The sequence below is a fragment of the Solanum lycopersicum genome, chromosome 4 (assembly GCF_036512215.1).
Source record: "Solanum lycopersicum chromosome 4, SLM_r2.1".
NCBI classification, from domain to species: Eukaryota; Viridiplantae; Streptophyta; class Magnoliopsida; order Solanales; family Solanaceae; genus Solanum; species Solanum lycopersicum.
This window is the reverse complement of record NC_090803.1, coordinates 28,251,399-28,265,999: the sequence shown is the minus strand read 5'-3', so window position 1 is coordinate 28,265,999 and position 14,601 is coordinate 28,251,399. Positions and strand designations below refer to the sequence as shown.

At 41.1% G+C, this 14,601-nt stretch overlaps 1 protein-coding gene across 1 annotated transcript; it reads right to left on the bottom strand.

The window, feature by feature from the left end:
• Nucleotides 1-11,259: 11,259 nt before the first annotated feature.
• On the bottom strand, nt 11,260-14,058 carry LOC101247607 (uncharacterized). The gene is made up of 5 exons (XM_004237231.1): nt 13,912-14,058; nt 12,736-12,994; nt 12,179-12,424; nt 12,059-12,074; nt 11,260-11,461 (listed from the first exon to the last, which is right to left on the bottom strand). Exons 1-5 carry the CDS (start codon nt 14,056-14,058, stop codon nt 11,260-11,262), a joined length of 870 nt encoding a protein of 289 aa, XP_004237279.1.
• Nucleotides 14,059-14,601: the final 543 nt, after the last annotated feature.

Genomic DNA, 14,601 nt, shown 5'->3' with positions numbered 1-14,601 from the left:
CTACTCACAAGTTATTCTTTTCATTCTTGTTATCTTTATTGGCTATACCCATTATTTGATCATTCGCATAATATAAATATGCTGGGGCATATATTCATACTTCTATTTATGAGTAATTTATTCATACTTTAATTTATGAGTCATTATGTTTTGCTCCCTTTATTGGCATAAGTCAATAACTATTAAAACTTCATTCTTATCAAACACTGATGATTTTTTATATACTTATGCTTTTGCTTACTTAGTTAACTTTGAACTTACTTTTATTCTTCATTGATTTCATGTTCACTTTGAACATGCTAGGTTTACTTAGGATATTATTTTAAGACTTCCATTGGGATCTTTCTGTGCAATGACTAAGAATGACTTACATCATTACTTAGTCTAACCTCACCCTTTGGTCATCCTATCAGAACACCCTTCATCTTCCTAGTTCTTTCAGTCTTACTTACTTACTTACTTACTTTCTTAAAAAATCGTTAGCATTTAACCGACATAGATCATGTGAGCTAACATGAAATCTAGTGTCTTCCCTACACTGAAAAGAGGTGGTTCACCGGCCAAAGTGAAATTGAATACTTCCTAGCTTTCTTAGGTGGATCCACTAGCTAGTAACCTATGTCGGCGACATAGCTCAAAGACTTGGAGAATTTGGACACCCTTATCCACCTTGACGGTAGTTTCATCTCATGAGGCTTACATGTGCTTGCACAAGCTCATTACTAGTCTATCGGTGCTTATCTCAAATTGTTATACTTTACAACTTTTAGAGTTAACTCATACAATATGGAAGTTTGCTTCTAGTATGAGGTATACTTAGCTCAATGGATGACTTGTCATCCCTTTCTATACTTGATTAATGTGAAGTTAATCATACATTATCATTATGGTGTGAATGAGACTTGTCTCACGATTTCTAACATACTCTTATGTTAGTATATTTAACGTTATTGTTTAGGTCAAAGTGAGACTTGTTTCACGGACTTAGAGTATTTTCTAAGAATCCGTGCGGCACTCGATAACTTACTCAAGAATATTTCATGATCTTGTAAGCTCAAGTAAGCCTTTAAGACTCGGAACGCTAAGACAATGTAAAGAAAGACATAGAAAGAACTTTGGAAGAGGGCTTGTATTAAGCTTGGAAGATTTGCTTACAACTTTTGGTTGGATTGTTGGATGAGTTACAAATGAGAGGCCCTTCTATTTATACTTTTCCTAAGGGTCTAACAGTATATAAATATTATTCTACAAGTCCCTAAAGTAATTACACTTTAATCCATATTCTAGAGAATTCTAAACTCTCTAGAATATGCCAAACCCTTCCAAAAGGATCTAAAGTATTCTGGAGAATTCTAAGGAATTCTCTAGTCTTCTCGAGAAATCTATAAGGTTCTAGAGTTCTCTGCAAACCTCTTTTCAACTCTAGATCCTTCTGCCCCATTTGGATGCTAAACCTGGCTGGAATGGTGGAGGGACGTCACACTCTCCCCCACCTAATGATGCGGCGAACGCGATGCATCGCTGCAAGAACTCCTAGACTTTGTCCTTGTATTGCCACAAGTCTTCGTATTTATCCCATGTGGCTTCTTCTGGATCTTGTCCTTTCCAATGTAAGAGAAACATGGCGCTGGCTTGTTGACCTCGCTTCCGTTTGGCTTGGTAATCTATGATGGCTTTGATTTCTCGGTCTTGTGAGGCAGTGACAGTGATAGAGGCACGTTGCGATTGGTTCCGGCTGGGATCGTCCTTATCTTCATGATACGGCTTGAGGACGCTCGCATGAAAGAGCGGATGGATATTTAAGTGTGGAGGTAACTCCAACTTGTATGAAGTTTTGCCCACCTTGGCAACGATCTTGAACGGACCCTCATATTTACGCACTAAGTTGTGATGGATGCCTCTTAGTGCTTTAAACTGCCTCGGATTGAATTTTACCAAGACCATGTCGCCTTCTTTGTAGTTCGTGGGATGACTTTTGTGGTTAGCAAACTTTCATTAATCTTCTTAGCTGCCTTGTCCAAGTAGGACTTGGCAGTGTCAAGTTTCTCTTCCCATCCCTTGGAAAGATGGTAAGCACCCAAACTCTTCCCCTCAAAAATAGTTGGAAACGAATGCGGAGTTTGGGGTTATTGGCATGTCGCCAACTCGAATGGTGTGCACCCTGTGGATTCACTCCTCTGCAAATTATAAGAAAATTGCGACATATCTAGGAGTCTTGCCCATTCCTTTTAGTGCACACTGACATAGTGCGTTAGATAGAACTCTAACAGGGCGTTGACGCGTTTAGTCTGGCCGTCAGTTTGCTGGTGGAAACTTGTGGAAAAGTGAAGTTTCGTCCCAAGAATTTCAAAGAGCTCATTCCAAAAGTTCCCAATGAAATGAGGGTCCCGGTCGCTGATGATATGTCTCGGCAGCCCCCAATAATTCGCTACATTCTTGTAGAATAATTGAGCAGCTTCCTTTGCTGTGCACGCGGCTCTGGCATGCATGAATGTGGCATATTTTGAAAATCTGTCTACCACAACCATGATCGTGCCAAAACCGTCAAATTTCGGCAAGGAAGTGATGAAGTCCATGGTTACGCTCTCCCATGGGCATTCCGCTATGGGTAGTGGCTCTAGTAATCCTCCTGGTTGCCTCTGCTCCACCTTGTCCTGTTGGCACACAAAAAAAGTATGCACATAACACTTAATGTCATTCCGCATACGTGGCCAGAAGTAAAGAGCCTCGATCAACGCCCTCATTCTTTGCTTCCCTGGATGACCGTCCCACGGCGTGTCGTGGCTTTCTTTTATGATATGTCGCCTAATAGATTGAACTTGGATATATAAAACCTCCGTCCGGTGGTAAGCAAGAAGCCATTTTCTACCCAAAAGCGCCTGGTTTTGCCTTGGGCAGCCAACTCCATCAGCTTCTTGGCTTCTGGATTGTGTTGCATGCCATCCTTGATTGCGTCCTAAATGTCACAATGAGTGGTAGTGATGGCAGCGAGCACAACCTTCCTTCTTAATGCATCGACCACGAATTGCCTTTTCCCGGCTTGTACACCAAGACGTAGTCGAATTCCTCTAGGAAATCTTGCCATCTAGCTTGATTTGGGGTGATCTTCTTCTGAGACTGAAAGTAGCTAGATGCATCATTGTCGGTCTTCACCATGAATTTTGAGCCTAATAGGTAATGTCTCCATGTGCGTAGACAATGCACGATGGCCGTCATCTCCTTTTCTTGCACCGTGTACCGTAGTTCAACTTCATTCATTTTGCGGATTTCAAATGCTATTGGGTGTCTCTCCTACATTAAGACTTCCCAAATGGCAAAATCAGAGGCATCCGTATGAATTTCGAAGGTCTTTGAGAAGTCGGGCAGCATCAATACTGGTTCTTCTGTTACCGCAGCCTTGAGACCTTTGAATGCTCCCTAGCATTCCTTGCTCCATACCCACGGCTTATTCTTCTTCAATAGCTCGATCAGTGAGGAGGCTTTAGCGGAGTAACCACTAATGAACCTCCCACTCTTGGATCGCCCTAATCTTTGCCTCCTCCATCCGGAGTTCACCTTGGCTGATAATATGGCCTAAGAGGTGCACCTTTGCCTGAGCGAACTCACACTTTTCCCGCTTGACGTAGAGTTGGTTCTCTCATAAAATTTTGAAGACCTTCCTCAAGTGTTCCACGTGTTCCTCCATGGTATTACTATAGATGACTTTGTCATCTAAGTACACCACTACGAACTGGTCCAAGTAAGGATGAAGGATATCATTCATCAGCGTGCAAAAGGTGGCGGGTGCATTGGTTAAGCCAAAAGGCATTACCAACCACTCATATGCTCCGTATCTAGTCACGCACGCTGTCTTTGGCTCACCTCCCTCTGCGATGCCCATCTGATAGTAGCCTTTCTGGAGATCCATCTTGGTGAAGTACTTGTCCTGTCCAAGACGATCAAATAAGTCTGCAATCAGCAGGATCGGATACTTGTTCTTGATCGTGACCTTATTGAGTGCCCAGTAGTCGATGCATAAGCGTAACCACCCATCTTTGTTCTTCTTGAACAGCACTGGTGCGCCATAAGGTGCCTTGAATGGACGGATGTGACCGGCCTTGAGGAGCTCCTTCAACTGCTTCCTTAGCTCCTCTAACTCGGGTAGAGCCATGCGATAAGGTGCATGTGCAGGTGGCTTGGCTCCGACCTCCAACTCTATCATGTTATCTACCTCGTGTCTTGGAATAGAGTCTTTGGCAGCTCATCTGTCATCACGTCCTTGTTCTCTCTAAGGACAGTCTCTATGATCGGTGGCGAGGACTCTATAGCACCATGGTCTTCTTCTGAACTTCCAATAGTGGCTAAGAATGTCATTTCTCCTTTCTTTAGTCCCTTCACAATTTGCATGGACGATAAGTGGGCATGTCATTCTTTCTTTGGCACCTTAACTAGAGGTACCATGCATGACCCTTCCCGCTCCATGACCATGAGTGTTGGAGGTAGGGGTCGATCATAGTGTGGTAGCGCTGAAAGAACTCTTGCCCGAGGATGATATCAAATATGTCTAAAAGAGCGATGGTAAAGTTTGTTTTACCTTGCCACTTTCCCAACGTGATGCTTACTACTTGGGCGACCCTGCTCATGGGAGCCGATGGGGCGTGAACTGTATTGAGACGGGTGTTGCTTGGAACAACATTTAGTCCTAGCTTCTCTGCTTCCGTTTTGGTCATAATGTTTGCTTCTGCCCCGGAGTCTACCATGGCAGGAGCTGGTCGTCCATTGATGGAGATGTCTACATACTGCGTGCTGAAATCTCCTGGCTTCTCGGTCTGCTTGGCTATCACACCTCACAGTCCAACCATGCCCAACTGCGTCGCGCCCACTTCCTGCCCTTGCTCTTGTGCGTCCTTCTCCTACCGTACACGTAGGATGGCACCAAGGTTCTTCATCTCGGGGAACCTGGTATAGCCGTGTGATCCTCCGCATATGTAGCACCCATCTCCTTTGCTGGCCTGCGTCCGCTTCTCTGTGTAGCTTTGATGCCCAAAACCACTTGCCGTCCGGTTTGTGTGTGTAATACTGCTTGGGGTGTACTTGTTGTTCCTTGCCTCGACCACGGTCTCCCCCACCATTAGCATGACTACTTCTCATCTCCTTGCCCTTCTCCTTGTCATGCCATTCATGATTGGAATCTGTCAAGGCTTCGGCCTGGGTGATGGCTTCATCTATGGTCTTGACCTGGCGCCGCTCCAACTCTGTCTTGGCCCAATTATGCAGTCTGTCCATGAATTGGAACAACATGTCTTCGTCCGTGAGGTTGGGAATTTGGAGTGTTAGAGTTGTGAACTCCTTGACATATGCCCGAATGCTTCCCGTTTGTTTCAACTCCCGGAACTTGCGTTTCACCTCGTACACGACGTTGTTAGGGAAGAAGGATTTCTTGAACTCCTCGTGGAATTGTTCCCACGTGTTGGTGGTGCACATCCCCTTCCCGATTTTGGCCTCCTTGCTCTTCCACCATAGCATATCCATCTCCGAAAGATACAACACGGCAGTGTTGATCTTGTTTTCGTCACTTCTCACCCGACTACACTTGAAGTAGTTTTCCAAGTGCCATAGAAAGTTCTCCACCTCTAGGGCGTCACAGACGCCTTTGAATATAGGTGTCTTGGGAGCCTCGGCTCTGGCCTCCCTATATCGGTCGGGTGATGCGGATCCTCCAACCTGCACACCTTCCTTGAGTGCTTTTACTTCTCCCTTCAGCTCCTCAATTGTGCAAAGCGCTTCCAAAAATCGACACTCCAAGGAAGTAATGGCCTCCTTCATCTCAAACTCGTCCCTCTGGCGTCCCTCCAACTCCTTTCGGATGTTCTCATTCTCCTCAAGGGTGAAGTCCTCAAGGGTTTTGAATTTTCTTTCAGTCGCATTCATGCGCCGACCTAAGATCTCAACGGCTTGTCTTGCCACTTCTACCCTTTGATACGCTCAAACTTACTTCTCAAATGAGAACTAAAGCGGTCGCGTCAAGTAAATAACCCAACTAGTGAGGTTGGGATCGTTGCCACGAGGAAAATAGTCTAGACTTAACTTCAGCTTGTTATTACTATTGTTCGGTTGATGACTTCCTTAGAAAGTAAAGCATAAAAAGGGGGGTTTGTATTTCCTAATGAGTAAAAATAACTAACGAACTTGAAAGAGACACTTAACAACTTTTAATGTTGGGTTTTAATCAATTAATCAAAGTAACTAAGGTTTACGTGCTCCCCACAGGTTCATAACTTGATAATTCTAACTATAACAATTCTTTCCTAGTATCTTGCATGCAAAGTGATAAGTTATGTATTTCTAAATCCTTGGTCCGGCATCTAGAAAATCTCACTCTGCACCATGGTCCGGCTGCATGTGTTGCTTTCCTAACCCTTATGTTTACCTCATATTAAGTATCGTATTCAATATTTGACTAAGTTATTACTTCGTACCAATCAATACTCGCCTATTAGATAGTATACACTAAATATATGTTGATAATTCTTTTCCTATTATCTACCTCCGTGTTCCGGCAAGTAGCATTAAGGCGAGTTCTAATGTTGATCATCCGTTAAAAAGACTTCTAAGCGAAAGAATTATTAATACATGCAAGACACTATTCCAGAATTGTTATTTTAGCTAGGGTTTATCTCATTATTTGCCTATGGTTCCCACAACCCTAGTTATGGAGTTTAGTTCCTCATAGCCATAAACACAATATTCAAATATGTTAAACAAGAATCCATGTACTTACTTCAATGAGAAAGAATAAAGTCCGAAAATTTGCTTGATTAATCACCACAAATCACTTGTAAGAATCTCTAAAAATCAAACACTCAAACACAAAGTCTAATAATATGATGTTTTATCTCACAGAGTCTAACCTCAAAAACGAGGTTTTTTGAACTATTTATAAAAAAATAAAAACCTAATTAAACAAGAATTCTAATTACTGGAAATCTGCCAAAACGCGGCTGGGTCGACGGACCACGAAACGGACCGTCGTGGTCATGACGGACCGTCGTGGGCTCCGTCGTCCCATACTTGGTGCAATTTCTTCTACTGCTTTCTTCATTCCCCTTGATGACAAGTGTGACGGACCGTCATAGGCACAACGGTCCGTCGAGGGTCTCGTTTCAAAATACTTCAACTCTTGGAATCTGGGTACTGGATCACTTCTCTGATCTTCACGACGAACCTGCAGGACGGACCGTCATAGCCATGACGGACCGTCACAAGCTTCGTAATCCCACACTTGGTCAGACTTCCCCATCTTCCATCAGCAGCTTCTCTACGCTGCCACCTACGGACCGTCTCAGGCATGACGGACCGTCATAAGCTCCGTAGGTGGTCTCTTCTGCATTATTCGCTCAAAATCTCCGCATTCAGCTTTGGACAGATTTCCTGCAAAACAAAGAGAAACTTATATCAAAATTAGCACAAAAAAGGCTTTCGGACACACTAAACTTAGGAAAAAGTATTAATTATACCTTGAAACCACGGTATATCACCCTTGCAACCTATTCTTCTCCGGCAGTGACATCTATGGCATCTTCGCCTATTTCTTCATCACTTCCATCGACAGTCGAGGGTGGGTGATATAATAGCGCCTCGCTAGGTGTGAGCTTGGGCAGAATTTCCTCGTTACCCCTTTCATGCTTCTTCCCCTTTCGGTTCTTCTTTCCTCCATCAATGCGGACGTTGGTGGTGTTGGCGCCGTTTACGTCTCATTCGTTAGTCATTCGCTTATGATCAACCTGGCTCTGATACCACTTTGTCACGGACTTAGAGTATTTGCAAAGACTCCGTGCGGCACTCGACAACTTACTCACGAATCTTTCACGATCTTGTAAGCTCAAGTAAGCCTTTAAGAATCGGAATGCTAAGAGAATGTAATGAAAGACTTAGAAAGAACTTTGGAAGAGGGCTTGTATTAAGCTTGGAATATTTGCTTACAACTTTTGGTTGGATTGTTAGATGAGTTACAAATGAGAGGCCCTCCTATTTGTACTACTTCCTAAAGGCCTAAGAGTAAATAAATATTTTTCTACAAGTCCCTAAAGTAATTACACTTTAGTCCATATTCTAGAGAATTCTACACTCTGTAGAATATGACAAACCCTTCCAAAAGGATATAAAGTATTCCAGAGAATTCTAAGGAATTCTCTAGTCTACTCTAGAAATCTAGAAGGTTCTATAGTTCTCTGCAAACCTCTTTTCAACTCTAGATCCTTCTGCCCCATTCGGATGCTAAATCTTGCTGAAATTGTGGCGGGACATCACACTTGTCTCACTTCCTTTAACCCCATTCTATGTCAATTTCATGACTCATATGCTTTTATGTTATTTCATTACTCACCTTATCTTTTTCAACATTATTTGGTAGTCTTCTATCATTCTTTATGAAACTTGTAAGGACTTATTCAATGTGCTACTATATTCACAAGTTCATTTAGATAAGGTGTGTTGGGACTTGTCCCAATCATTGGCATACACTAGGTTATGAGTTCATTGAGTTATAACTTGTCAAGTCAATCTTTAACATGTATTTGGCCTTACAAGAAATATCATAATTTACATTGGCCATATAAGATTGGTATGGCTTAGTCATAGGCCAACTCTATATCATTTCTTTTTTTGGTAATAATATTGCTAGCCAATTTATTGGCATAAACCAAACTTTCACTAAACACTTGTCATGATATTATTACTAGACAAGTCAGTTAAATTCATGTATATACTATAGTAATCTCATCATTTTATCCAATCCAACTTTTAAAATTTGTTTTGATTAGATCATAAGAACAATTCAGTGCTTAGTTTGGCCAAGCTATAAAGTTTATTTGGCATTGAAGATTCATTAACTAGCTTTGATTCTCATTCTTATTTCTTCTTGGATACATTGCATACCAAACACTTACAAATATATCTAATGTAAAACACAAACAGTAATTGAAACCTTCATTCCTTTCAATAGTACAGTGAATTAAATAGACGACTTATAACAATTTCATCTTCTCGAACACAATTAGGCATTAAAAATACGGATCTAACCTATAGGTCTCATTCAACATCATCAAATCATAGAAACCTACACATAATGATCAGTTAGCACCAAATACCAACAACATGTTTGAGATTTGAATTATACGTACTACTAGAAGCGGAAATAGGGTGAACTAGGGAGATGAACATTCAGCAATTTCATTGGGAAACCCTAGTTTCGGTTTTCTTGAGTTCAAAAATGTTTGAAAAGCCTCTTGGGGAAATTAATCCAAGAGAGAAAACCCACACCTTACTGTAGAATTAAATCTATGAATATCACCCTGTACTTTGCATGAAAATCTTGAAGAATCGCCTTGAAATCGCCTAAGGAGAACCGATATGTTTTTCTTTCGTTTGTTCACTTTTTTTCAATCGTGAGTTTCTATTAGATAAACGTGATTCTAGGTCTTAGGAACTGAATATTGAATAATTCAACTTAGATTAATTAACTTAATTAAATAAATCAATTAGCTAATCACCAAAATGCCCCTCCTAAATTTACTAAAAATACGAGAGCATTTGACTTAGCCGAATTCTGAAAATTTGCTAGGGTCTAGAGTTTGACTATGATTTTAATTAACTAATTAAGTTGCTAATTTAATTAACTAAGTGACCTAAGGTAATTACTAAAGTACCCTTAAGTCACTAGGACCACAACCAACCCCTTTCGACCATCCTAGGTTAGGTACTAGGATGTTTCTTTAATTAGTTTCTCGGCTAGTGTCACCCGGTTAGGTCTTAGGATTTTGGGAACACTAGTTAGTTTATTTTAGTTAGTCCTAGGTTAGTAAGCTAGTTAGGTAAGTTATTTAGAGGCTAGGAATGGTTAGTAAGGTAGGCCCCACGTGGCTTTATCCGACGCGCGTCTGCCCTAAGTGCCCTAACCAAATTCGGTTGGTCTTGGCACTTGGTCTCTTGGCGGTTAGCACATGTGTTGCTGCGCACTTATCTTTCACTTCTTGTTCACTTCTTTTCCCAAGGATCCTCACTATGTCCTTGGGCACTACTTAATCTATATGATCATTTTCAATGATCATGTGCTATGGTCCCTAGGCTTGAAACTTGGATGCCTCGTACCTAATGTATGGAATCTAAGAAATGAAATTTTTTAGCTTAGGATCTTCATTGCAGGTACAATTTCTAAACAAGCTTGGACTGGAGCATTTTAACATCAAAGTATATCTTAAGTTACTTGTTAATACATAGAAATTGGCTAACACCCTTAAGTTAATATTCTCTAACATGCCCAATATTACTCAATATTGAAAATTGGGATACCTATGTACTCCAATACATATTCTTAGAATCTAATAGATTCTTCACTAGACAAGTATATTTTCTAGAATGTTACATTATCCCCCTCTTAGGAACAATCATCCCCGAATGACACTACACATCATTTTAAATCAAATATGGTATTTTCGAAAAACACATCAATATGCTTGAAACTTTACTCTTTGTGAATATCTGATTCACAACTTACTCTAGATGATGCACATCATTTAAAGCTTATTTGAAGATTCATATATGAGATTGAGGAACTTCCTTCTCAATCTCACTTCAACTCAATGCATATCACAACTCATGCGACACAAAAATCATGTCAACGCTATACAAAAATAGCAACATGAAAGCAAGCATGAACTCATATTAACTCATATAGTGCAAGTATAAAATAGAGTTATAGACTAAAAATTCCAAAACCGACTAATGCACTAAAATTTAGAGTTTCATAAACAAAATCAGACTTAGGAAAAGTATATATAACCTCAAGAACTGAACAAGTGAGGGTACGGGATCTCATGTCGGCCTCGGCCTCTCATGTTGCTCCCTCAAAAAGGTGGTTCCTCCATAACACCTTTATGGTTGCAACCTCCTTGTTGCGCAGCTGCTTCACTTGGCGATCTAAAGTTTCAACTGGAACCACTCATAAGAAAGATTTATATCGACTCCTAAGCCCTCAACAGGTATGATGGATGCTAGATCGCTTAGACATTTTTTAAGCATCAAAACATGAAACACTGGATGAACAGAAGCCAAATCTTTTGGTAACTTCAATTCATAGGCAACATTCCCTACTCGTTGTAAGACCTCATAAGGACCTATATACCTCAGACTCAACTTCCCTTTTCTACCAAACCTCATCACTCCTTTCATGGGTGATATCTTCAAGTAGACTTGATCACCTAACTCGAATTCAAAAGCCCTCTACCTATTATCAGCATAGGATTTTTGACAATTGTAAGCAGTAGCCAGTCTATCCCTGATCATTCTCAACTTTTCCATAGCCTCATGTATGATCTCAGGGCCAAGGATTGAAAACTCTCCTACCTCAAACCACCCAACTGTGGACCTAAATCTCCTTCCATATAGTGATTCAAAAGGTCTCATCCCAATGCTGGAATGGTAGCTATTATTATAAGAGAACTCAATCAGTGGCAAGTGATCATATCAACTCCCCTTGAAGTCAATAACACATGCTCTCCGCATGTCTTTAAGGGTCTAAATGGTACTCTCTGCTTATTCATCCGTCTTAGGAAGAAAAGCACTATTGAGCTTCACCTGTGTAGCTAAGATCTTTTAGAAATATCTCCGAAAGTGAGAAGTGAACTAAGCTTCCCTATCCGAAATGATAGATAAAGGGATCCCATTCCACCTCACTATCTCATAAATATACAACTTGGCATAATCTTCGTCCCTTTAAGTAGACTTCACATGATTGAAGTAAGCAGACTTAGTCATCCCGTCAATAATGACCCAAATGGAATCATGCAGTTTCCTGGTTCTGAGCAGACCAACCACAAAGTCCATATTAATAGCCTCCCACTTCCATGTTGGGATCTCAATCGACTAGCTCAGACCTCCAGGCTTAAGGTGTTCGGCCTTAACCTGTTGGCAATGGGGAAGCTCCTCCACAAACTTAGAAATATCTCACTTCATACCTCCCCACCAATAGATCCTCTTGAGATCATGATACATCTTGGTGGAACCTAGATAAATGGAATACCTGGAGCCATGAGAATCTACAATAATATTAGGTCTTAGATTATCAATATTGGGAACACACAATAGGCCCTGGTATCTAAGCGCACCATCCCCCCTAGGGAGAATGTTTCATTCAGCTTACTCAACACTAAGTCTTTCAACTCTATGAGTACTGGGTCGAGATGCTGCTTATCTTTAACATCTACAACACCTGAGGATTCAGAACTGGAATGAACTGAAACACCCGCACTTGGTGTATCTACCAGTCGTACACCTAACCTAGCCAATTGGTGTACCTCTTTAACCAGCTCCTTCTTCTCATCATCAATATGAGACACACTGCCCATGCTCAATAGGCTCAAAGCATCGGCCACTACATTGTCCTTACCTGGGTGATAGTGGACACTCATGTCATAATCCTTGAGCAGCTCTTGCCATCATTGCTAACGAAGATTCAATTCTCTCTGTGTAAAAACATATTGAAGACTTTAATGGTCAGTAAATACATTAACATGTACACCATATAAGTAATGTCTCCAAATTTTTAACGCAAATACCACAATATCTAACTCAATATCATGGGTAGGGTAATTCTTGTCGTGGATTTTCAACTATCTTGATGCATATGCAATCACTTTGCCATCCTGCATAAGAACACATCCCAAACCTACTCGGGAAGCATCACAGTACAACACATACCCTTCACTACTCCTCGACAATGTGAGAACAACTGGGCCTGAAGTGAGTCGGTCTTTGAGATCTTTTCACAAGTTTCATACCACTCAAACTTTGCCTTCTTCTTTAATAAAGTTTTCAATGGAGCAGCAATAGCGGAAAAGCCCTCAACAAACCTGCGGTAGTAATTAACCAAACCCAAGAAACTCCAGATGTCTGTAGGAGTGAGGGGTCTCAGCCAGTTCTTTAGTGACTCAATCTTTTTTGGATCAACCTCTACACCCTGGTCGAGCACAACATGAACAAGGAAGGTCACTGATCTCAACCAAAACTCACATTTATTGAATTTTGCATACAACTGATGTTATCTGAGTACTTGTAATGTCATTCTCAAAAGTTGTTCATGCTCTTCTCTAGTCTTAGAGTATATGAGGATGTCATCTATAAATACTATGACAAAACAATTAAGGTATTCGAAAAAGACCCTATTCAAAAGGTCCATAAACGTGGATGGTGCATTAGTGAGACCAAATGACATGACAAGAAACTCGTCATGACCATACCTAGTATGGAAGGAAGTCTTAGGAATTTCCTCTTATCTTACTCTAAGCTGGTGATACCATGACTAGAGATCTATTTTAGAAAAGAAACTTGAACCTTGGAGCTGTTCAAATAAATTATCAATTCTGGGAAACGGGTATTTATTCTTTATATTTACTTTGTTGAGTTTCCGATAATCGATACACATTCTAAGGGTTCCATCTTTTTCTTAGCGAACAACACCGAAGCACCCCTTGGGGATATGCTCGGCTAGAAGAAGCCCTTATCAAGTAGATCTTTTAACTGCAACTTCAACTCTTTGAGTTCAATTGGATCCATTCTATAGGGAGGAATGAAAATGGTTTGGTGTTGGGATATAAGTCAATACCATAGTCAATTTCGCGTTCAGGAGGGATTCTTGGAAAATCCTCAGGAAATACATCTTGAAACTCTTTCACTATGGACACAGAGTCTATTGAAGGAACTTCATGTTTTAAGTCATTGACTCTGACTAAGTGGTATAAATATCCGTTTAGATATCATCTTATTGGCTTTAAGATGGGAAACTATTTGGCTAGTTGGATTTGAACTACGCCCTTACCATTCCAGCTATAACTCACTAGGAAACTAAAACCTTACTACCCTCGTCTTGTACCATACATGAGCCACATCCTTGAGATGGTATGCAGCCAACTCAGCCTTCTCCTCTTCATTAACACCCAAAGCACAGAGAATCTTGTGGACTTCATCAACAAACTTCTGGGAATCCTTGTTGGTTCTAGACCCGAAGTAGACTGGAGGATTCATTCTGTTAAATCTCTCAGTCTGCTAGCCATGGTCATGTGGGATCTCCCTGGGAGGACCCTCTCTAGTGGTCTGGGTTGTAATAGCCTGTGCTTCAGCAGTGATGGCTTGGGCTATCCAAACCAGTGCTTCTCTCACTTGTTTATCCGTCAATGAAGCTGGGTTGACAGGCACTTTCACTTCAACAATAGGGGCTTGAGAAGGAGCTTGGTTTCCCCCTGCAGCTGCTTCTCCAACCTTCCTTCCTGCGTTTCTTCTTGTGTTCATTTTTCTATATGCACACACAAGAAGGTAGTTAGATGATCGAATGACACAAAATGTCAAAGCTCTACACAGCACGATAAAGAGTAGAGGAAGGGAAGATTCTTTACATCACTACGTCTCTAAGTCATGGTTGTGGCACTTCACAACCATAAGCTAGAAACTATGCTACGTGGTTGTTTTGAGACTTAGTTCATAGGTAATTTAACCTCATCCTCTGATACCAAGTTTGTCACACCCGGGTCCTAGACCCTAGATGAGGCCAGCATCGATAACCTCGTAGAG